The sequence below is a fragment of the Heptranchias perlo genome, chromosome 15, assembly GCF_035084215.1.
Source record: "Heptranchias perlo isolate sHepPer1 chromosome 15, sHepPer1.hap1, whole genome shotgun sequence".
NCBI lineage: Eukaryota > Metazoa > Chordata > Chondrichthyes > Hexanchiformes > Hexanchidae > Heptranchias > Heptranchias perlo.
In genome coordinates this window covers 7130031-7153471 of record NC_090339.1, presented here as the reverse complement: position 1 = coordinate 7153471, position 23441 = coordinate 7130031, and the positions used below count along the sequence as shown (strand labels likewise).

Sequence of the window (23441 nt, the reverse complement as noted above, 5' to 3'; positions counted from 1 at the left end):
GGGCGCGTGCACCCAAACGCGTCAGTGGGGAACCCGGAATTTTGCGGCTTGGAGCAGAGTTCTGAACCCGAACGGGATTTCCCCGATTTTTGGAGCCCCCAGCCCCAATGCACCCGCAATTTCCCAACAAAATTGAGCCCTGGGTGAGAGTACATGCTGCAAGTAAAGAATCAAATCACTGACTGGAAAACATGGCTGACAGGGGAAAGTACTGAAGCTCCTGGAGGGAATTTGGGAGCAAGTGGTAGACAGGAAGGCAGAATGATGGCTCTATTATTTAAGGGAGACACTATTGACCAGAGGGACCTTCATTCAGTCAGTTCACCATTGAGCAGTGGGACTAATCTACCCCATGTTCCTCATGGTTAATGTTGTTTTTTCTGCCACAGTTGAAAGAGGTCAAGTAAAATCTCTCACTGCTGATTAATTCTACCTTTTATTTATCAGGTCTGGAAAGATGCTGCAACACAAATTTTCTTTTCTGTCTCAGTGGGTTCTGGAAACTTAATAACACTGTCATCCTACAACAAATTCCACAACAATTGCTACAGAGATACCATCATTGTCTGTGTTGTTAATTGTGCTACGAGTCTGTTTGCTGGATTTGCCATCTTCTCCATCCTTGGACACGTGGCTCATGTACAAGACAAGCCTGTTTCAGAGGTTGCACAATCAGGTACCTGCAGAGTCAAACCTATTGGGGTAGAGTTTCCGTTAGTTTTGCGCCCAGATTCCAGCGCAATCAGCCGAATGAGCGCAAAAGAGCGAGGAATTTTATATTTAAATTGGACTGGTTAGGGAAGGCTCTTCTAATTGTGCTCATTTTCTTAGGTGCACAGGCACTAGTTGGCAAGTTTTAAAAGTTTTTACACATCAAAAATATTGAATTTACTCAGAAACTGACTAGTGTACACCAATGAAACTAGTGAATGGTTCAGTATAGTTTTTAAATGTCATTTTCAGCAATTTTAAATCAGGTTACTCACAGGTGGAAGACTGGACACTTATTAAAAATGCTTATCTATTGTGATAAACCCACCTTCAGCTGTACTAATCAAACGGCACCAGGTTACCACTCTTAAATACATCAGTGAGTATTTTTTAATGGAAAAAAACAAAATAAACGATTGTGTTCTTTTACCCCGCCTGATTAAGCTGGCTCATGGAAGATTTTACGTTTGTGATTATGCAAATTCATTTAATCGGAAACTTGAACTGTAACCTAACCAGTTCAACTTCAGGCACATTTTGGACACAATTTCACGAATGTGCCCAACGCGGAAACTCTGCCCTGATATTATATCGGCCCAGAAATTTCTCGGAGCAGTGAACCAACAGTGCTCGCCAATCCATAGATTTATATTAACCCACTAACTTCCTGGGTGTACTTACATGTCTTTACTGGGTGCATTTCCTCTAATAGGAAGTGGAGAAGAGCCCAGTGTTAGATCCAGTGAAGCTAAGACCCATGGGAGAAGCGAGAGGATCGATCGCTCCCCACGACCAATCATATTGCAGCATTTTTGATACGCTACAAATGGTTTCTGCAAGCTGGAACGTAAAATCCAGGAAGTGAAAGGTGCAACATTAAACTCATTTGTAAAAACAGTTATAGACCGCACAAAAAAGAGGTGAGAAATAATCGAATAAAAGAAACAGAAGGGAAAAGTAAAAAAAGATTAAATTTTTTAGTTTTAAAAAAAAAAATTTAATGACCAAACATATTAAAATGAGTAATGAGATTCCACATTTTTAAAAGTTAATTTTTAGTTGTTTGGCAGTCATTAAGACTTATTGCGCTGTTAAAACTTAGTTTAGACCTGATATTTTTAAGCGTATCTGTTTTGTGGCGATATTAGTTACTTTCCAGCTGGACAGATGAGCAAGTTAGCACTGGTCCATTGATTCCACTGATTCCAGCCGGCGATATCCCTTTAATTTGAAACTGTCATATCGCCGGCGAACAGGAGGAGCAAGTTCCGGATTTCCCCTTTCACTGCACATGTGCGAACCCTGGAATTTGCTCCTCGATTTCTCCACTAATAACGGTGAACGCTGTTGAGCTCACCATTCTTTTCTAAGCAATTTCTGGGCCAATAATTCTGTTAAAATGTTTCTAAACTGTGAGATAAAACTGTCCTGTCTGAACAATCTCAGGCTTTCCACTCTGTTGGCAAAACAGGGATCCAGTTGTTTAGAACTGGAAGTAGTTTAACATAAACTTTCTGAAGTGTAAACAATGTAACCACAGCACTAACTGACCTACTGAATGTAATTTATAAACAGGAATAACCAGAACTGGTAAAAATATCAACCAGGATCACACAGCTTTAACCATCTCTCTGAAATCAATCATCTGTTCAGTATGACATTACACACAATTGTTCCATTGTACAGACACAATAATCGCACCAGTAATTCTGGTGGAAAGTGATATTCAGGCCCTAAAGTACCACATCAGTAAACGATGGTTGGATTATACTGGACAGGGATTGGAGCTGAATAATGAGCTGGAATGTCTGGAGATTAACAGACTTGTTTGTTCAACCTTTGCCCTTAAATGTGAGATATTCAATTAGCCACAGAACAGGTTCTATATCTACATTATGTAAATCACTGGCAGTAAATTATGTGTTGGCTCCAAGTGAGTTGAACAATTCCCAGTTGGCCTGGCCCTGCGGGGTTTGTAAAGTACCAAATCTAGCTGCTGTTGCAGGTCTGAAGCAGAAGATAACTGAAAGGCAGAGAAATGGAGAAAAAAAACAGCAACATGAGGATCACAGACACAAATAGATATAGAGAAGATACTCGGGTGAGCAATGAAATGGGAGATCCACTAGTTAAATATTAAAAATAGCAGGTGGGTGATATCATCGTGTGTAGTACCAGTTATGCCTGTAGATGGCTTGGCTTAAAATTATATTAGAATGTCCAGCAGGTATTGCGACCTGTATGAATGAGAACAAAGACAGCAGGGAGGACGGGCAAACTGACCACAATACAGTGGTACAGAAGGCCATTCAAGTGGATGGAGTAAAAAGGAATGTGGTAGTGGTAGGGGATAGTGTAGTCAGGGGGATAGATACTGTTCTTTGCAGCCAAGACCAGGAGTCCCGAAGGCTGTGTTGCCTGCCCAGTGCTAAGTTTAGGGATATCTTCTCACAGCTGGAAAAGATCTTGGAGCATGAGTGGGAGGATCCAGTTGTCATGGTCCACGTAGGAACCAATGACATAGGTAGAACTAAGAATCAGGTTCTGCTGAGTGAGTTTGAGGAGCTAGGGTCCAAATTAATAAGCAGAATCTCAAAGGTAATAATCTCTGGATTACTAGTCACGCACAAATTGGCATGGGTCAAACAGATCAGAAAGTTAAATGTGTGGCTCAAAGAGTGGTGTAGGAGGCAGGGGTTTTGATTCAAGGGGCACTGGCACTAGTACTGGGAAAGAGGGAACTATTCCGTAGGGACGGGCTCCACCTAAACCGGTCTGGAACCAGTGTTCTGGTGAATCAAATAACTAGGGCAGTAGATAGGGCTTTAAATTAAAAAGTGGTGAATTTCTTGAGTGCATTCAACATCATTTTCTGGAGCAATATGTTCTAGAACCAACAAGAGGGCAGGTCATACTAGATTTAGTAATGAGTAACGAGCCAGACTTAGTTAATAATCTAACAGTAAGGGAACATTTGTCTAACAGCGATCATAATATGATTAAATTCAGCATTAAGTTTGAAAAGGAGAAATGTAACACAGTGACTAAAATTTTAGATTTTTGTGAGGTAAACTTTAACAGGATAAGACAGAGACCAACGACAGCAAACTGGTCAAAACTGTTATCGGGTAAAACTACAGATTAACAGTGGGAGGTGTTCAAAAATGAATTTAGCTTAATACAGGACCAGTATATACCCCAAAGGGAAAAGAGCTCTACTTACCAAAACAGCCATGGTCGACAAAAGAGGTGAGAGATAACATAAAATTGCAAGGAGTATAGTGAATATGGCAGATGAGCTAAGGGCACAGGTAGACACATGGAAGTACAATATCTTAGCTATTACTGAAACATGGTTTAAACAGGAATGGCAGCTCAATGGTCCCGATTACAGGGTTTTCAGACGAGATAGAGAGGGGGATAAAAAAGGAGGGGGGGCGGTGGCAATATTGGTTAAAGAAACAATTACAGCTGTGAGGAGGGACAATATGTTAGAAGGATCATCAAATGAGGCCATATGGGTTGAGCTAAAGATCAAAAAAGGAGCAATCACATTGCTAGGAGTGTACAATAGACCCCCAAACAGTCAGAGGGAGATAGAAGAGCAAATATATGGACAAATTTCTAAGAAGTGCAAAAACAATAGGGCAGTAATAGTAGGTGATTTCAACGACCCTAATATTAACTGGGATACAATCAGTGTGAAAGGTACAGAGGGCGCAGAATTCTTAAATTGCATTCAGGAGAACTTTTTTAGCCAGTACATAGCAAGCCCAACAAGAGGGGGGCAGTTCTTCATTTAGTTTTAGGAAATGAAGCTGGGCAGATGGAAGGAGTATTAGTGGGAGAGTATTTTGGTGGCAGTGATCATAATTCAGTTAGATTTAGAATAGTTATGGAAAAGGACAAAGATAGAACAGGAGTAAACGTTCTAAATTGGGGAAAGGCCAATTTTACTAAGCAATTTAGCAAAAGTGGACTGAAAACAGCTCTTTGAAGGTAAATCAGTGTCAGAGCAGTGGGAGGCATTCAAGGGGGAGATTCAAGGGGTTCAGAGTAACCATGTTCCCACAAAGATAAAGGGTGGGACTGCGAAATCAAGAGCCCTCTGGATGACGAGGGGCAAAAAAGGGAAGCATATGTCAGACACCAAGAGCTCAATACTACAGAAAGCCTAGTGGAGTATAGAAAGTGCAGGGGTGAAATTAAAAAGGAAATTAGGAAAGTACTTGGATGTGCACTTGAAGTGTCGTAACCTACAGGGCTACGGACCAAGTGCTGGAAAGTGGGATTAAGCTGGATAGCTCCTTTTCGGCTGGCACAGACACGATGGGCCTCCTTCTTTGCCGTAACTTGCTATAATTCTATAAAACTAAAGGAAAGATCATATAAAAGTGCAAAGAATGGTGTAGATCCAGGGGAAGGGGAGAGATATCAGGAATAGCAAAGGAAGACAAAAAAGATAGTAAGAGCTACAGGAAGGGAATACGAAAAGAAACTTGTGAGGGATATCAAGATTTACACAAAGTTCTTATAATTATTTTGGAAGAAAAAGGGTAGTCAAAGGTAATGTGGGCTCTTTAAAAACAGATGCAGGTAATATTGTAAATGAAAATAAGGAAATGGCAGACTTGTTGAATAATTACTTTGTGTCAGTCTTTATAGTAGAAGAAGAGGATAATACACCTGACATTCCAGGGAAATTAATGATAAATCAAGGACTGGAACTCACTAAAGTTAAAGTAAGCAAGAAAACAGTATTAGAAAAAATAATGGCACTAAAAACTGACAAATCCCTAGAACATGATGATGGTTTCCATCTCAGGGTTTTAAAGAAAGTAGGTGAGAAAATTGCAGCTGCTTTAGGCATAATCTTTCAAAGCTCTCCTGATTCAGGAATTGTCCCTTTAGATTGGAAAATTGTAAATGTAACTCCATTATTTAAGAACGATAAGGAAGAGAAACCAAGAAATTAAAGGATTGTTCATCTAACATCTGTTGTGGGGAAGTTATTGGCATCTATAATTAAAGACAATGTGATTGAGCACTTACTGATTAGAGAGAGCCAACATGGATTTGTAAAGTGTAGGCCATGTCAAATGAACCTAATTGAATTTTTTGAGGAAATAACTAAAGTCATAGATAGGGCAATGCTTATGGATGTGGTTTATATGGACTTCCAGAAGGCATTCAATAAGGTTCCACATAAGAGACTGATAGCTAAAATTAAAGCTCATGGAATTGAAGGCAAATTATTAAGCTGGTTAGGAGACTGATTAGGCGGTAGAAGACAGAGAATAGGGATAATGGATATGTACTTGAATTGGAAGGAAGTAATTAGTGATGTCTCACAATAACCTGTGCTGGGACCTCAACTATTCACTATAATTATTAATAACTTAGATAACACAATAGTGAGCCATATATCCAAGTCTGCTGACGGAACAAAGATAGGTGGCATAGTAAGTAATGTAGATGGGAGCATAACATTACAAAGCGATATTAATAGATTAAGCGAGTGGGCTAAAATGTGGCAGATGGATTTCAATGCAGGTAAATGTGAGGTCATCCATTTTGGATCAAGAAAGGATAGATCTGAGTATTTTTTAAATGGTAAAAAATTAGGCAAAGTGGGGGTCCATGTACACAGATCGCTAAAATGTAGTGGTCAGATTCCAAAAAAAAATCAAATCAGCTAAAGGAATGTTAGCCTTTATATCTAGAGGGCTAGAATATAATGGAGGAAGTTTTGCTATCGCTATATAAAGCTCAGGTTAGACCACATCTGGCGTATTATTTCTGGCCTCTGCACCTTTGAAAGACTATAATGGCCTTGGAATGAGTGCAGCGCAGATTCACCAGGATGTTACCAGGACTCCAAGGGTTAAATTATGAGGCGAGATTACATAAACTAGAAGGTTAAGAGATGGTTTGATTGAGGCTTTTAGGATTTTTAACAGAATTAATAGGGTAGATGGAGAGAAACTTTTTCTGCTTTTGGGGGAATCTAGGACAAGGGGTCATAACCTTAAAATCAGAGCCAGGCCATTCAGGAGATGAGGAAACAATTCTTCACAAAAAGGTGGTAGAAGTGTGGAACTCTCTCCCACAAAAAGCAGTAGGTGCTAGCTCAATTAATAATTTTCAATCTGAGATTGATAGATTTTTGCTCGCCAAGGGTATTAAGGGATATAGAGCCAAGGCGGGTAAAAGGAGTTAGGATACAGATCATTCATGATCTCATTCAATGGCAGAACAGGCTCCTGGGGCGAAATGGCCTACTGCTGTTCCTATGTTCCTATTTACTGGACATTTCTGTGACCTCAGGAATTCTGCCCTCCTTGAGTTCTTCAAGGAAGACAGTCAAGTGAACAGATGGCTCATGGGTGACAAGCCATAACCGTTGCTGCCATGAGTAATTACCCCTCTATGAGTGTCCAGTACAGCAGCCGAGAATCTTACAAACAATACACAGAACCAGACTGGTCATTGAGAGAATCAGCATGGTCTTTTTCTGCCTTGATAGATCAGGAGGGTCTCTGCAATATGGTCCAGATCATGGCCCCGATATTACCAGGGAGATGGGATGGCAGCGGTGTGTGGGGGGGGCGGGGGTGGCGATTGGGCGCGTGGGTAACCCGCCCAGTAGAATCCGTCCGTTCCCCACGTGATCGTGGCTAAATTGAAGGCACTTACCGTGGCTTCTGGGTTTCCCGTCGGAAACTTGCGCAGCGGGCGGACTGCGCACCCGCATCACAGGCTGTCAGCTGGAGGAGCCCTACTTAAAGGGGCAGTCCTCCAATGCTGCTCCTGCAGCAAAGAACCAAAATTATAGAATGGAGCAGCGCAGGGGAAAGGCTGCTCCCCGATTTACTGATGCCTCACTCCAGGTCCTTCTGGATGGCGTGAGGAGGAGGAGGGATGTTTTCTACCCGGTGGACAGGAGGAAGTGGCCTGTCTCTGCCACCAAGAAGGCCTGGCTCGAGGTGGTAGAGGAGGTCACCAACAGCAGCAACGTCTCCCGCACCTGGATCCAGTGCAGGAAGCGCTTCAATGACCTAAGTAGGTCAGCCAAAGTGAGTACACTTATTGATTCTCCTACATTCCACCTTCCACATCACCGCCCCCACCCCTCAATTACTTCTGCACTGCCAACACTACTCTATCACATCACTCCTCACACCCACTCAAACCTCATCCTCAACTTACCTGCACTTCCTCACCTCCCCAGTACACATCCCACCACTACCACTCAACCCAATCCTTATACAATGTCATGTCTCTGTCTCATACTCACCCTCTGATGCATCTCTTTCACGGTCAGCCTCACTCAAACCAATGCATTCAGCGGTTGGCGACGTCACCATCCCTCACTCACACCTCTCTACTTTCTCCCCTTATAGGAGAAGAGAGCCCAGAATGCACGGGAGAGGGTGAAGACCGGAGGGGGGCCGCAACATCAGGTCGTCCTCACAGACATGGAGCTGGAGGTTCTGGAACTGAGCCGCACCCTCGAGTGCCTGTCTGTCGGGGACGCCGAGACTGCCACCCGACAAACGGCTGGTGACAGAACTTTAAATTCAGCACTCACAATAGCAAATGATGTTAACATGCCTTGCCATCTTCAGCACCTCAACATCTGTCATCATGCTTAATATTGCCTTCATTTCTCTTACAGGGACTTCAGCGACCGCCATGGCAACGGAGGGCGATTCCTTAGAGGACCAGCCAGCTTCTGAGGGGGCACCGTCATATCTGAGTGAGCCATCTACCAGCGCAGATACACACACCTTGGTGGGTCCTCTCCTCACTTAGTTGGGGTCGCACATGGTGAGTCACCACATACATGTGAGCACGAACAGACACTGGTGGCAGGGGCAGCTGTGGAGAGTCCGCGTCGGTGGGAGCACTCTTCTCCAGGCTCTGCTCAGCTGGACACAGATGCTGAACCCTGGGGGCCATCCATGAAAAGGAAAATGATCGAGGGGCAGCAGCATATTTGCGAGGTGCTGGAACAAGTGCCACGCGCACTCTCCACAATCCCGCAGAGGGTGCAGGAGTCCAACTCCTGCATGAGTGAACTGGTGGCACAGGTACAGGAGGGAATCTCTGAGGTACTGTCACAGGGAAGTGAGGGCATCTCTGAGATAGTGTCGTGGGTAACCATGGGAATGTCTGTTGGAGGGAAGGCTAGCCTCCATCGAACTTCAAGCACGGTTCACCAATGAGTCCACTGAAGCCCTGACAATGGCCCTTCGGACTCAGGGTGAGCAACTTTCTGCAGCCTTAAACAGGCAGGCTGATACTCTGGCACTGGCCTTGCAAGGCTTCACACATGTCCTCCAAACTGTCGTCCAGCAGGGTGGTAGGAGTGATGTGGGCCTGGCCCAGGAGAGGGATAATGGCGAAAGGGGACGTGGAAGTGGGGACGCCACTCAAAGCGCCCCCACATCTCACCCATTGCCCCCCTCTCAACCAGTACCCGCAATGTTGCCTCCTCTCCAGGTGGCCGAGTCTGCCCCTGCACAGGTGCAGGTGGAGCAGTCTTTGGAGGGGCCCTCACAGGCACCGAAACCCAGAGAGTGTAGGCCCAAGGCATCTAATTGGCCAGGGCATGAACAAGAGCATCATGCCACTACCTCTGCTGCAGCCACAGGGGATGCACCACATAGGAGTACTCATAAGTGTAAGGCGAAGGTTTTGTGAGCGCAAAGGGGATGCACAAGGGTGTTTGATGGTTTGTCATGTTTTTTATTTATATTTGATTTTTGTTAATGGCATATTAAATATTATTATTGTCACCACTATTGCCATGCCTTGGCCGTTCTTGACTGGCTTGTGTAATAAGTCCCTTTCATGAGGTTCACCATGAACACCCACACTTGATGCCACCCATTGGGTCACCCGACAGTGAGTGTATGTGTAGTTGCACGACTATTTTGTGCAGGTGCCTGTGGCGCAGCACTGTGTTGTGGAGCTCCACGTGGCGGAGGTGGACGGCATGCCTGGCGAGGCTGGTGATGTTGCTCGTCCTCGGATGAAGCGATGAATGCAGCTATGGTGCTCCCCATCCTGATGGTGTGAGTTTGAGGGGGTCCGCAAGGTAGGTACATGTGTCTGCACACCGGGGTTGAGGTTGCAAGTTTATGAATTTTATTGTTAGGAGGAAGATGGTGGAGGCCAAACTTTGTCCCAAGTGACAGAGTGGCCTCCTGCAATGAGTGAGGGTCCCCCCCACACCTGTCAAATGGACCTTTGCAGCTGCCACAGGCTTGTGGCTGCAACACGTCCATTTGAACTGGGAGTGTTTCACCCAGTACGGGAAACACGCTCAGTTGAGTTGAAAATCCCACCCCTCTTAAAATATCCTACAAATCAGGTCTGCAAATGACCTGAACTATCTAATTAATTGGTTTAAGTGGATCCCGCTGGCTTTAATTGCCGGCGGGAGTCCCGCATGCGGGGGCTGCGCGCGCATCTAATTGCGTCACTGGGGAACCCGGAAGTGGGCGGGTTGGAGCCGGGCTTCGAACCCGCCCCGGGAATCCCGGATTTTCGGAGCCCTGCCCGCCATGAACCCGCCGTCTCGGAGGTCCGAAAATCGAGCCCAAAATCTCCGACTGAATACACAAGTACTGAGCAAGATAGGATACATTTTGATAATCTGGATTCTAAATAAATAACAACAGTTTACACTCTGTCTATTTTAAGCACCATTAATTCACCGTATCAATTGTATCCACTGTTTAGGGTTCGGTTTGGCTTTTATTGCCTACCCAGAGGCTCTTGCACAGTTGCCGTGGGCACCTTTATGGTCCATTTTATTTTTCTTCATGTTGATCACTCTGGGACTTGACACTCTGTTTGCAGGTTTAGGTAAGTGTGACATTACTTCATTTAACCTATCCCTAGCCACTTTTATGAAAGGAAGTTATATAAAGGATTATTTATGATGATATAAAGGACTATTTACGATATAAGGTGAGAAATTACTGTTGATGTAAGTGGATGAATGCTGAATGTGTTTGTGTGTTAATCTTCTGCTCTTGTCAAACATGATTTCCCTTTCATAAAACCATGTTGACTCTGCCTCATCATATTATGATTTTCGAAGTGCTCTATTATTGCCTCCTTAATAATAGATTCCAGCATTTTCCCTACTACTGATGTCAGGCTAACGCGCCTGTAGTTCTCTCTCCCTCCTTTCTTGAATAGCGGTGTAACATTTTTTGCCTTCCAATCCACTGGGACCGTTCTAGAATCTATGGAATTCTGGTAGATCACAACCAATGCATCCACTATCTCTGCAGCCACCTCTTTTAAAACAATGACCACATTCAAAAAGTACTTCATTGGCTGAAAGTGCTTTGGGACATCCAGAGGTTGTGAAAGGTGCTAAATAAATGCAAGTACTTTCTTTTTTTTCTTTTAGTTCGAGCAAGCCTTGTGGTGATATTCTGCTGATAATCTTGTAAAGTGCTGACAGTTTGACCACGTCAGAGAGTGGCCTCATGTGCATAGAAATTTGGGCCATTGGGTGTGCGATGGATGCAGGGTTATATCCTCGATATTGGGCCTCGTGCCTCATTTCCATGAAGCGGATAAGCTGCAGAGGCAGATCGGCTGGCGAAGTGTGTTTGATGATCAGGCTGCTGCGATGCTAAGTGAGGAAGAGGGGCAACTGGGTCGGGAGGTAACTGTGTAAATTATTAATTAATTACTGATCTGATTTAAAAAATTTTTTCATCAGAAACAGTTGTAACAACCCTGCTGGACCAGTTTCCGAAGTTTCTACGATCAAAACGCCTTCATCTGACAATTGGCATTTGCTTGTTATTTTGTTTCCTCGGCCTTGTATCTGTAACACAGGTATGCTGCCCTTGAATAGTTTGCTACATTTCCACATGTCGTGCTGGTTATATCCCTGTGAAGTCAGGAATTTCACAGGAATAAGCAATAAAGAAGGAGCTTGTTTATTTAACATTGTGCAGTGATGGTGCGGGACTGACTGACCCTTCCCCATCTGCTGATACTAAATACAGAGCCTGGTTAAAGAGATGAAACTCATCTTTGTTATCACCCAGTGAATCAGATTTAAGTGGTGTTTGTTTTCAATCACAGGATATTGTTTGGAATCTTGGCCCTGATTTTAGCTGGGGACCATTTTTTGGCAGGTGAGTTTTGATGTCCGTTCAAAATCCACCCGTTCAAGCATAAAGCAGCTCGGGGTCTTTTAACTCATGAACCTCCTTTAAACACCACAGGCCGACTTTCCACCTGTTCTAGGCAGGAAGTCTGCAGGACGCTGCACAAATGCAGGCAGCAAGGATTCCATCTGCCGTACAGGTAAGTGCGCGGGGTCGGCTGCCGGGCTGTCTCGTGGGGTCCCAATGATTGATGAGGTGAGACCACGGCAGGGGAGGCCGAAGATTTCCTTGTGGATCCTGATCCTTCGCTGGGTTAGTTTGGCGGGAAACTTGCTGCCATTTCCTGCTCAGGCCAATGGCGTTATCGGGACCCAACATCGATATGTTAAAAAGGACCCCACCAGCTTTGGGCGGGTGTCCTTGCCACCTGCCCAGGAGAGCAGGTTAAAATACAAACTTGTCTGCTCTCAGCAGATCCAGGACGGACAAGTAACTTGGGAAGTTTTAACTGCCCAAACGGTCGGCTTCCATTAACAGCAGAAGAGATGTAAAACTGGACCCTGATTCGCTATCACCCGTTTTACAATATTGCACAAAGTCACAATCTACCCCAAAGTGTGAACTGCATGTGGAATAAACACCCAGATACAGCAGTGGATGCAGGAAACCCTGATATCATTAAAGAATCAATCAGATACGGCAATGGGATTTTAGCATCTCGCTGGATGGATGAAATTCAGATGGGCCGAATGGCCTTCCTTATCTCTAATTATGTTGTGATCTTTTAAAATGGCTGCTGCATTTACCCACGTAACCATGGTAACTATACAATGAAATTTATCTGGGCCAATTCCGAGATGCTGGATAAGATGCCAGAGATGGATCAGTTACCGGTTATGTAAATATTCCAGAATTTACAAGCTACCAGGGAGTTTCTGATTATTTGTGAGGTGTTTTTAACTGTAGAGGGATAGGAATATGACAACATAATCAAGTTAGGATTGACTGGTTTCCAGTTGAGCAAAACATTCATTTTTCATGTCCCAGTAATCTCTTATTTTGAATATTCGAGTGTTGTGCTTTTCTCATGCATCACATTTTCTAATTTTCCCTTTAATTTTAGGCTGGGATTTACTGGATAAATTTAATTGATCATTTCTGTAATGGATGGGGCCTCATTGCAGCAGCTCTACTGGAACTCATCGGTCTAAGCTGGATCTATGGTAAGTACAACAGGGAAAGCACTGAAAATGAAATAATTAATTTTAAAGTATTTGTGTGGATCTTCAGAAGAAGCAAAACAAATGAATAGGGTGATGTGATGTTGATAGTCCTTCATCTTCAATGATGATGGGAATTCAACTGCTCCCCTTAGTTGTCAAAGATCATTTCCCATTTAGTTCCAGAGGCCAATATGAGACAGGCAGTGCTTTCTGCATCATTCACCCGTGATCCCCTTGTTCTTGCTGGGTTATAGCTGGTTGTTGTTGGGGTAAATTTTGCTGCAGCCATTTTCCTGCTAATTGCTGATGGGGATGTTGTCCAAACAGCTTCACCCCAAGTTGAACAGCTATTTGCCACTTGACACAATCAGTTACCAGTTTCTCCCAACTATCAAGGCAGGTGGAACAACAGAGCAAGTTCTGCTTCAGTGAGTTTGTGATGTTTCTTCTGATCTCCTGGGATCCACTTGCTATTCTTTAACTCAGATCAGAGGACTCCTTTGGTAGTCCGCCCTCCCCCATTCTGATAGAAGGGGGCCTGTCCATCTCAGCACAGATTTGATACAGGAGCCTTTCCAAGAGTGAGAACCTGTTCTCCAGGATTTTGTACAAATATTTTACCTTCCTGGGGGATCCGGTTGATGACAGGAGACAATTTACTCATCCTGTTTGTAATCCTGAGTGATCCCTTATCTGATTAAACATGTTCATTAGTGACACCAATTACGAGGTGAACTTCTACAGTAAACAAGCTGCTTTTTTGTTGTTCACAGGGATCAACAGATTCATCAAGGACATTGAGATGATGATTGGGGGAAAGAATTGTCTCTTCTGGCTGTGGTGGAGAGCGTGTTGGTTTTTTATCACTCCGTGCTTGCTGGCAGTAAGGAGATGTTACATCTTTTAGTGATTTAAACTGAAAATAATCAAGCTGCAGATCGTTTATCTCATTCTGTTTCTGATCTTGTTTTGTGTAATCATTTCATACAGACAATCTTAATCTGGTCCTTGGCAACATTTGCCCCACCAACATATGGACCTGTTGAGTACCCTGTCTGGGCAACAGCGCTTGGCTGGTGTATGATAATCTTCCCTATTATGTGGATCCCCATTGTCGCCATTGTGAAAATTGCCCAAGCTGAGGGCTCCACCTTGTGCCAGGTAAGGAAATACCTGGATATCTTTTAAAGAGGAAGAAACAGGTCTTCCAAATCTCACAGTACCTTCAGTGGAAGATCAACGGAAAGCTAGAAAAAGGGCGTAAACAACCACTTTCATACATTTACGCACTTTCTCCAGGGATTCTGACAATCTTTTAATCTGTCAATCAATTTTTAAAATCGACACATGACAGAATTTAAATAATGTCAGTCAGAAAACCTAGGCTCCAGTGTAAGCACCAAACGTGCCCAGTTCAGGTATATCACAGCCACAGATAGATGTCCCTTCAACTCAGTCCAAACAATGGCATTAGGTACAATCTTGGAAAGCGTCTGCCAATGCTCTCCCGCGCTCTCGCACACGCACACATTCTCACACACACACACACACACACACACACATGCACCACCACTGCCACGTCTTGCCCATTCTTGAGTCCCTTTTGTGAAAGTGTCCTTTCATGTGCTTCATCATGAACGCCAAGACTTGATGCCACCCATTGGGTGCATTTACAATCAGTGTCTCTGTGGTTGAAGGACTGTTTTGTGCAAATAGGGGCGGGGGAGGGGGAGTTGCTGGTGTTGGTGATGGTTGTTCCAGGCGGTCTGAGTCGTTCAGTGTCTTCAGTTTGCAGATCTCACTATGAGAACCTGATAGATATGTGTGAATCCCTGGCATGACGTGCAGCCATGTGCACCGCTGCACTGGCGATGGGTTGTCCACCTTCCTCCTCCTCTTCCTCATCGTCTTCTTCAATGTTACCGGCCAATGAAGATGTTTCATGAGCTCATTCGAACTCCTCCACCTGTAAACCTCTCTGGTGAACGATGTTGTGCGGGACACAACACATAACTATTATTCAGTATACCCTCACTGGTGAGTACTGAAGGGCTCCCCCTGATCGATCCAGGCACCTGAATCTCATCTTCAGCATTCCTATGTCTTGTTCAATGATGGACCTGGTGGTGATGTGACTGTCATTGTACTGCTGCTGTACCTTGTTGGTGGGGTTTCTCAGAGATGGCATGAGCCATGTCAGCAGGGGGTACCCCTTCGTCTCCATGGTGCCAGCCCTTAAGTCTGTCTTGTGTGTGGAAGAGGGCCGGGATGTGGGACTCATGCAAAATGAAGGAATCATGGCAGCTGCCAGGGAATCTGGCGCACACCTGCAGAAACCTCCTCCGGTGGTCGCAAACCAGCTGTGCATTGATGGAGTGATATCCCTTTGGTTTATGAACACTCCTGGCTCATGTGGAGGTCCTCGGATTGCTTCATGTGTGCAATCAATTGTGCCCCGCACCTGTGGGAAGCCAGCCAGAGAGTGGAAACCCATTGCCCTCTCAGTCTGGCTGATGTCATCGCGGGGGAATTTGATGTAGTCGGATGCCTGGCAAACAAGCCACGCGTGACCTGTCGATGACACTTAAGGACAGATGACTGAGAGATCCTGGTGATGTCACTGGTGACAGCCTGGAAGGATCCGGAGGCGAAGTAATTGTGGGCAGTGGTGACTTTAACTTCGACGGGAATGCGTGGCCACCAGGCCCAGCCGGGAGCAGCTCTGCATGAAGGATGCTGCCGATGTCTGCGGCCACCTGCTGATTCACTCTGAGCCTGCAGATCCTCGAACTACAGGCCGTACCTGCCACGGATGGTGATGTGCCTCCTCCTCAGATGTACTGTGGAATTGATCCATTGTGCCCCCCATCCTGATCTTGTCAGTTTGAGTGGATCCAAAATGTAGGTAAATTTGTCTGAACACAAGAATTCTCAGTCTGAACAAAGAAATCTCAGTCTGAACACAGAGAACTCCCAGCCAAAGGTTTGCCTGAGAGAACTGACTGCTCTGCTGCAAAAACTCACCTTTTGTTGAAATGCGTCGACCACTGATTTAAAGGTCCAAATGAGGGCCGGCTCTAACTCACCTCTGTTTCCACAGTGTGTTTCAGAGGCGACGGGAGACTCGGTCAGGAGAAGTTAAAGTGGTTTGTGTAACTCAATACACAAAAAGTGAATCGCTTTAAGTGGTTTAAATGCCTAAATTGGCCCTTTAAATATCGGCTTTAAGTGCCGGTGGGATTTCCGGGTGTCAGTAATATGCATCAAACACGTCTGTCATTGAGCAAGTCATAGGAATGCAGAATAATCGCTGTGTGCTTCGTCCTGCACAACATAGCGCAGTAGGGAAAGTTACAGGTGGAGGAGGTTGAATGCACTCATCAAGCATCCTCATCTGGAGGCAACATTGAAAAAGATGAGGAATATTAAGATGGGTAACCCATTGCCAGAGCAGCAGCGCACATTGCTGCCCATGATTCCAGGGATTCCCTCGTCTCCAACAGGTTCTCATAATGAGATCTGCAAATTGAAGACTTTGAAATACTCAGGCCTCTTGGAACAACCATTGACCCCCCTCACCCTCCCCCACCCCCACCCCAACCTTTGCACAAAACAGTCCTTCAACTACGCATACACCCATTGCACACGTGCCCAATGGGTGGCATAAAGTCTTGGAGTTCATGTTATTCATGATGAGGCACATGAAAGGGCCAATTCACGAGAATGGGCAAGACGTGGCAGTGATGGTGAGAATTAGAACAATGCGCATTTAACAAGAAACAAATATTAATGAAAAACATGACATTTAGTCAGACACCCTTGTGCATACCCTTGGTGATTACAAAACCGTAGCCTTCCTCTTCCTAGCCCTTCTGCGTGGTGCATCCCCTGTGGCTTCAGCAGAGGTAGTGGCAGGTTGCTCAGATCCCTGCCCTGACTGATGAGATGCTCTCAGACTACAACCTCTGGGTTTTAGAGCCTGAGAGGGCCCCGACAAAGACTGCTCCACCTGCACCTGTGCAGGGGCAGACTCGACCATCAGGAGAGAAGGCAGCATGTTGGGCACTGGTTGACGGGGGTGGGGGCGTGGGGGGGGCAACAGGTGAGAGGTGGGAGCGCTTTGAGTGTTTGCCTGTTTAAGGTGGCAGACATGTTGGCATCCAGAGTCCGCACGGCTGTTGTCACGGCCTGAATGGACTCATCTGAGAACCATGCTTGAAGCTCGATTAGGCTGCCACTCTCTCCATTCCCGTACTTACTTGTGCCACCAATCCACTAGCGATCGAGTGGGACTCCTCCATCCTCTCCGCTATTGTAGAGTGTGTGTGTCGCACATTTTCCAGTACCTCGCAACGGTGGAGCTGTACGTTGATCATTCTCAATCTCAACAATGGGGTTCAGCATCTGTGTCCAGCTGAGCAGAGCTTGGAGAGGAGGGCACCCCCCGACACGGACTCTCCACAGCTGCCCCTGCCACCACTGTCTGCTCGTGCTCACTTGTGAGTGGTGACTCACCAGATGACAACCCAACTAAATGTCTAACATGACCCACTGAAGTTCCTGTATCTGCGCTGGTGCGTGGCTGTGTGTCATGTGACGGTGCGCCCTCAGTCGGAATGAGATCCTCTGAGGAATTACTTTCTTCCATCGCGGCTCCTTCCTCTTGAAGATGTGAAGGCCCTGGAAGACAACAGAAGCCGATCTTAATTATTCATCGGAAAAGTGACAATCTTTCCGCTGACCATACTGAGGTCTGGGGCAGTTCAATCATTGATAAAATCAATTCATCGTGTGTGTGTGAAGGATGTTCACGTTCTGTCACCAGCCATCTGCAGGTTGCCAGACTCTCCATCTCCAATGGATCGGCCTGCAACCGTCCGACTGATGTCCGTGGCCTCCTCCTGTGCATCTGTCAGCTGGACTATTTGTGGTGGGCCACCTCCAGTTCAGCTCCTCTCCCTTGCATTTTGCACTTTCTTCTCCTACGAGGGGAGACAGTTCAGACCTGTGAGTGAATGAAGGTGATGTGTTCACCCGATGGATGCATTGCTTTGGGTGAGGCTGACAATGAAACAGATTCATCAGAGGGTGAATATCAGACAGATTCTTCACATTGCATCAGGATTGGGGTGAGTGGGAGTGGTGGGTTCACAAATGGGGAGGGGAGGAAGTGCATAGAAAGTGAAGGATAGTTCATGCTGAAACTTAAGTGGGTGTGAGGAGTGATGTGATGGCGGAGACTTGCCAAGACACAGTGGAGGTGGAGGGGGGGGGGGGGGGAGGAGTCATTTCACAGGATGTGGGTGAATCAGCAAATATATCACTTTCCCTGACCTAGTTAGCTCATTAAACCGCTTCCTGCACTGAACCCAAGACCTGGGCACCGTGCTCCTGCTGCTCACCTCTTCTGCCACCTCCAGCAACGTCTACTCAGTGACAGAACTGGGCTTCTTCCTCCAATCACTGGGATAAATTACCATCCTCCTGCTTCTCACCGCAGCCAGTAGTACATCCAGGGAGGAATCAGTAAATCCAGACACTGCCTTTGCTCTCCTGGAGTCCATTTCTCCTTCAAAATCCATTCTTAGACTGGACTGACCCTTTAAATAGTGGACCTAAAACATGTCATTCGTGTGTGCAGTAGGCCCGTTGCACAGCTTGGAGACGCAAAACCCTGAAGCAAAGATAATTGACTGCAATTGAAATACAATCGCAAATTTAAACGTGTTCACTTTGCTTCCGGGTTCGCCGCTCGCAAATCTACCCACCCGCTGACCTACATAGAAAATAGGAGCAGGCGTAGGCCATTCGGCCCTTCGAGTCTGCTCCAACATTCAATATGATCATGGTTGATCATCTATTTCAATTACAGATTTCCGCGCTCTCCCCATACCCCTTGATGCCTTTTGTGTCTGGAAATCTATCCAGCTCCTACTTAAATATATTCAGTGATTGGCCTCCACAGCCTTCTGTGGTAGAGAATTTCACAGGTTCACCACCCTCTGAGTGAAGAAATTTCTCCTCATCTCAGTTCGAAATATCCTACCCCGTATCCTGAGTCTGTGACCCCTCGTTCTGAACCCCCCAGCCAGGGGAAACATCCTCCCTGCATCCAGTCTGTCTAGCCCTGTCAGAATTTTATGTTTCAATCAGATTCCCTCTCATTCTTCTGCACTCGAGTGAATACAGGCCAAGTTGACCCAATCTCTCCTCATAAGACAGTCCTGCCATCCCAGGAATCAGTCTGGTGAACCTTCGCTGCACTCCCTCTGTGGCAAGTATATCCTTTCTTAGGTAAGGAGACCAGAACTGCAACAATACTCCAGGTGTGGTCTCACCAAGGTCCTGTATAACTGCAGTAAGACATCCTTGTTCCTGTACTCAAATCCTCCTGCAATGAAGGCCAACATACCATTTGCTTCCAAACTGTTTGCTGCACCTGCATGTTTGCTTTCATTGACTGGTGTACAAGGACACCCAGGTCCCTTTGTACAGCAACTGTTCCCAATCTACCATCATTTAAATGACATAACTCCCGCTGTCATGTTAAAATCATGGTCATTTATCCTGATATTCATTGGGTGGTTCGGATAGGTTTGGAGGAATGATTTGGAATAATCTCGCTAAAGATTTCATAAATTTCTGTGTGTGAATGGATGAAGACAACGAGAGTAGCACAGTGAGATAGACAGACACACAGAATGACTGTTCGAAGGATGCAGTGATAAAATATTGATTCCTACCTTCAGGAAATGACAGTCTGTGCCGAATGCTGAAGAGCTGGTTATTGTAACATTAATAGTCGAAACATTAATACTTGTTCTAATTGTACAATTTAGCCAGAAATATTACAACCACACAAAGTGAGCTCAGTGAGTGCACCATTGTGCCTTTCGATGAGGTTTCATACTTACAACCTTCAATAGGGAAAGGATAGGAAAGACCATCTGGTCCATCAAGCCCACACCATCCAGGCACGGTGCAGCCACGTACACCATTGACCCAGACCCCTAACCACCCTCCGTCACACCATCTCCTCCCCCTCCCCCACTCTCAGTCACACATTCTCCTCCCCCTCCCCCACCCTCAGTCCCACTATTTCCTCCCCTTCCCCCACCCTCAGTCACACATTCTCCTCCCCCTCCCCCACCCTCAGTCCCACTATTTCCTCCCCTTCCCCCACCCTCAGTCACACATTCTCCTCCCCCTCCTCCACCCTCAGTCCCACAATCTCCTCCCCTTCCCCCACCCTCAGTCACACATTCTCCTCCCCCTCCCCCACCCTCAGTCCCACAATCTCCTCCCCTTCCCCCACCCTCAGTCCCACAATCTCCTCCCCTTCCCCCACCCTCAGTCACACATTCTCCTCCCCCTCCCCCACCCTCAGTCCCACAATCTCCTCCCCCTCCCCCACCCTCAGTCACACATTCTCCTCCCCCTCCCCCACCCTCAGTCCCACAATCTCCTCCCCTTCCCCCACCCTTAGTCACACATTCTCCTCCCCCTCCCCCACCCTCAGTCCCACTATCTCCTCCCCTTCCCCCACCCCCAGTCACACATTCTCCTCCCCCTCTCCACCCTCAGTCACACATTCTCCTCTCCCTCCCCCACCCTCAGTCACGCTATCTCCTCCCCCTCCCCCACCCTCAGTCCCACAATCTCCTCCCCCTCCCCCAACCTCAGTCCCACAATCTCCTCCCCCTCCCCCAACCTCAGTCCCACAATCTCCTCCCCCTCCCCCAACCTCAGTCCCACTATCTCCTCCCCTTCCCCCACCCTCAGTCCCACAATCTCCCCACCCTCAGTCACACTATCTCCTCCCCCTCCCCCACCCTCAGTCCCACAATCTCCTCCCCCTCCCCCAACCTCAGTCCCACAATCTCCTCCCCCTCCCCCACCCTCAGTCCCACAATCTCCTCCCCCTCCCCCACCCTCAGTCCCACAATCTCCTCCCCCTCCCCCAACCTCAGTCCCACTATCTCCTCCCCTTCCCCCACCCTCAGTCCCACTATCTCCTCCCCCTCCCCCACCCTCAGTCACACAATCTCCTCCCCCTCCCCCACCCTCAGTCACACTATCTCCTCCCCCTCCCCCACCCTAAGTCACACATTCTCCTCCCCGTCCCCCAACCTCAGTTACGCTATCTCCTCCCCCTCCCCCACCCTCAGTCACACTATCTCCTCCCCCTCCCCCACCCTAAGTCACGCCATCTCCTCCCCCTCCCCCACCCTCAGTTACGCTATCTCCTCCCCTTCCCCCACCCTTAGTCCCACAATCTCCTCCCCCTCCCCCACCCTCAGTCCCACGATCTCCTCCCCTTCCCCCACCCTCAGTCACACGTTCTCCTCCCCCTCCCCCACCCTCAGTCACACAATCTCCTCCCCCTCCCCCACCCTCAGTCCCACAATCTCCTCCCCCTCCCCCACCCTCAGTCACACATTCTCCTCCCCCTCCCTCACCCTCAGTCACACATTCTCCTCCCCCTCCCTCACCCTCAGTCCCACAATCTCCTCCCCCTCCCCCACCCTCAGTCACACAATCTCCTCCCCCTCCCCCAACCTCAGTGACACAATCTCCTCCCCCTCCCCACCCTCAGTCCCACCTTCTCCTCCCCCTCCCCACCCTCCGTCCCACAATCTCCTCCTCCTCCCCCACCCTCAGTCCCACAATCTCCTGCCCCTCCCCCACCTTCATTCCCACAATCTCCTCCCCCTCCCCCACCCTCAGTCCCTCATTCTCCTCCCCCTTCCCCACCCTCAGTCACACAATCTCCTCCCCCTCCCCCACCCCTCAGTCACGCAATTTCCTCCCCCTCCCCCACCCTCAGTCCCACAATCTCCTCCCCCTCCCCCACCCTCAGTCCCTCATTCTCCTCCCCCTTCCCCACCCCTTAGTCACACATTCTCCTCCCCCTCCCCCACCCTCAGTCCCATAATCTCCTCCCCTCCCCACCCTCAGTCCCACAATCTCCTCCCCCTCCCCCACCCTCAGTCACACAATTTCCTCCCCCTCCCCCACCCTCAGTCCCATAATCTCCTCCCCTCCCCCACCCTCAGTCACGCAATCTCCTCCCCCTCCCCCACCCTCAGTCCCACATTCTCCTCCCCCTCCCCCACCCTCACTCACGCAATCTCCTCCCCCTCCCCCACCCTCAGTCCCACAATCTCCTGTGGAGGCAATAAACACAGGGAAAAAAACTTGAGGCAAACCGTAAAACACTGTGTAATTCCTCTCTGACCCCATTAGACGGTGAAGAAAAGCTCTATGAGATTGCAATGACCCATAAATCCTACTATTGTCAGCTGTCCGACAACCCACCGCCTTGAACGGGAAATATCCTCCTCTCTCTGGAACTTTTGGTGGACTGCAGGGAATCCACATTCTCTGCACACGTCACTGATCTGCTTTGAGGACACTGACTCTCTGTGAAAAGAAATACTTTCTCACATCAACTATTTCCGAAAGTAATTCTGGGATTCTCCATTAATTTTCAAACTCTCCAGGTGATCATAACTCACATCCCTTATAACGCCTTCCAGTATTTTCCTTACAACTGTCATTAAACTAACAGTCTAATACCCTGAGTGTAATATCTTCTTCTTCTTAAATATTTGGACCACCTGAAACTCCCTCCACAAGTTCAACTCTTTGTTGGAACAAACTGCACGATAATCTGATCAGGGTTTTTTTCTTGTTGGATGTTAATGGTGGGTAAAAATCAAGCAGAAATGATTAAATATTTAAATTTTCTTTTCACAGAAAATTTCTACTGCGTGCACATCAGCTCCTGATTGGGGTCCATACTTGGAACAACACAGAGGGGAAAGATACAGAAACAGGCCTGATTCTACAGAAGCCCCTTAGCGTGTGCAACTTCTTACTACAACTGAGATGTGAAAGTTTAAGGGAAAACTTCCTGTACAATTTATAAACAATGACCCTGAAAATCCACAGCCTTTCTGGTGTATTCCCACCTTACCTTCAGTGGGAGTTCTCCAGAATAGCCAGCAAGTACCCCAAGACCCAGATACGCCGGCTCCCGGCCTTTTATTGATGTCTCCCCTGTGGCCTGTCGGGAGCATAGCCTCCACCTGTCCCAAACACGGCCAGCAACATAGGAGGGGATGGGATTGGCAGCGAGGACTCTGAGCATCAATGTTGCTGCATCTTGGGTCTTCAGTGGGACCCAGCGTATGGTTGGCAGTGGTATGTTCACTGACAACCAGCTTTAGTGGGGCCCACCTGGGGCCTCATGCAGGACTGAGGCCTGGACCCCATAGAAGAGCAGAATTTTAAAAATATAAACTTTCAATACAGACCCCTGTAAGGGAGCTGCTGGGGGCCCACTTGGTTGTTTCCA

At 47.1% G+C, this 23441-nt stretch overlaps 1 protein-coding gene across 1 annotated transcript in view; it reads left to right on the top strand.

The window, feature by feature from the left end:
• LOC137332674 (sodium- and chloride-dependent neutral and basic amino acid transporter B(0+)-like) overlaps window positions 1–23016 on the top strand; it is a 53515-nt gene extending 30499 nt beyond the window's left edge. The window contains exons 9-15 of the mRNA XM_067996619.1: window positions 448–676; window positions 10462–10587; window positions 11462–11580; window positions 12982–13081; window positions 13855–13964; window positions 14072–14242; window positions 22841–23016. Of these exons, the coding sequence (XP_067852720.1) occupies window positions 448–676; window positions 10462–10587; window positions 11462–11580; window positions 12982–13081; window positions 13855–13964; window positions 14072–14242; window positions 22841–22945 (960 nt within the window). The 3' untranslated portion in view covers window positions 22946–23016. The remainder of the gene's footprint in view (window positions 1–447; window positions 677–10461; window positions 10588–11461; window positions 11581–12981; window positions 13082–13854; window positions 13965–14071; window positions 14243–22840) is intronic.
• Window positions 23017–23441: the final 425 nt, after the last annotated feature.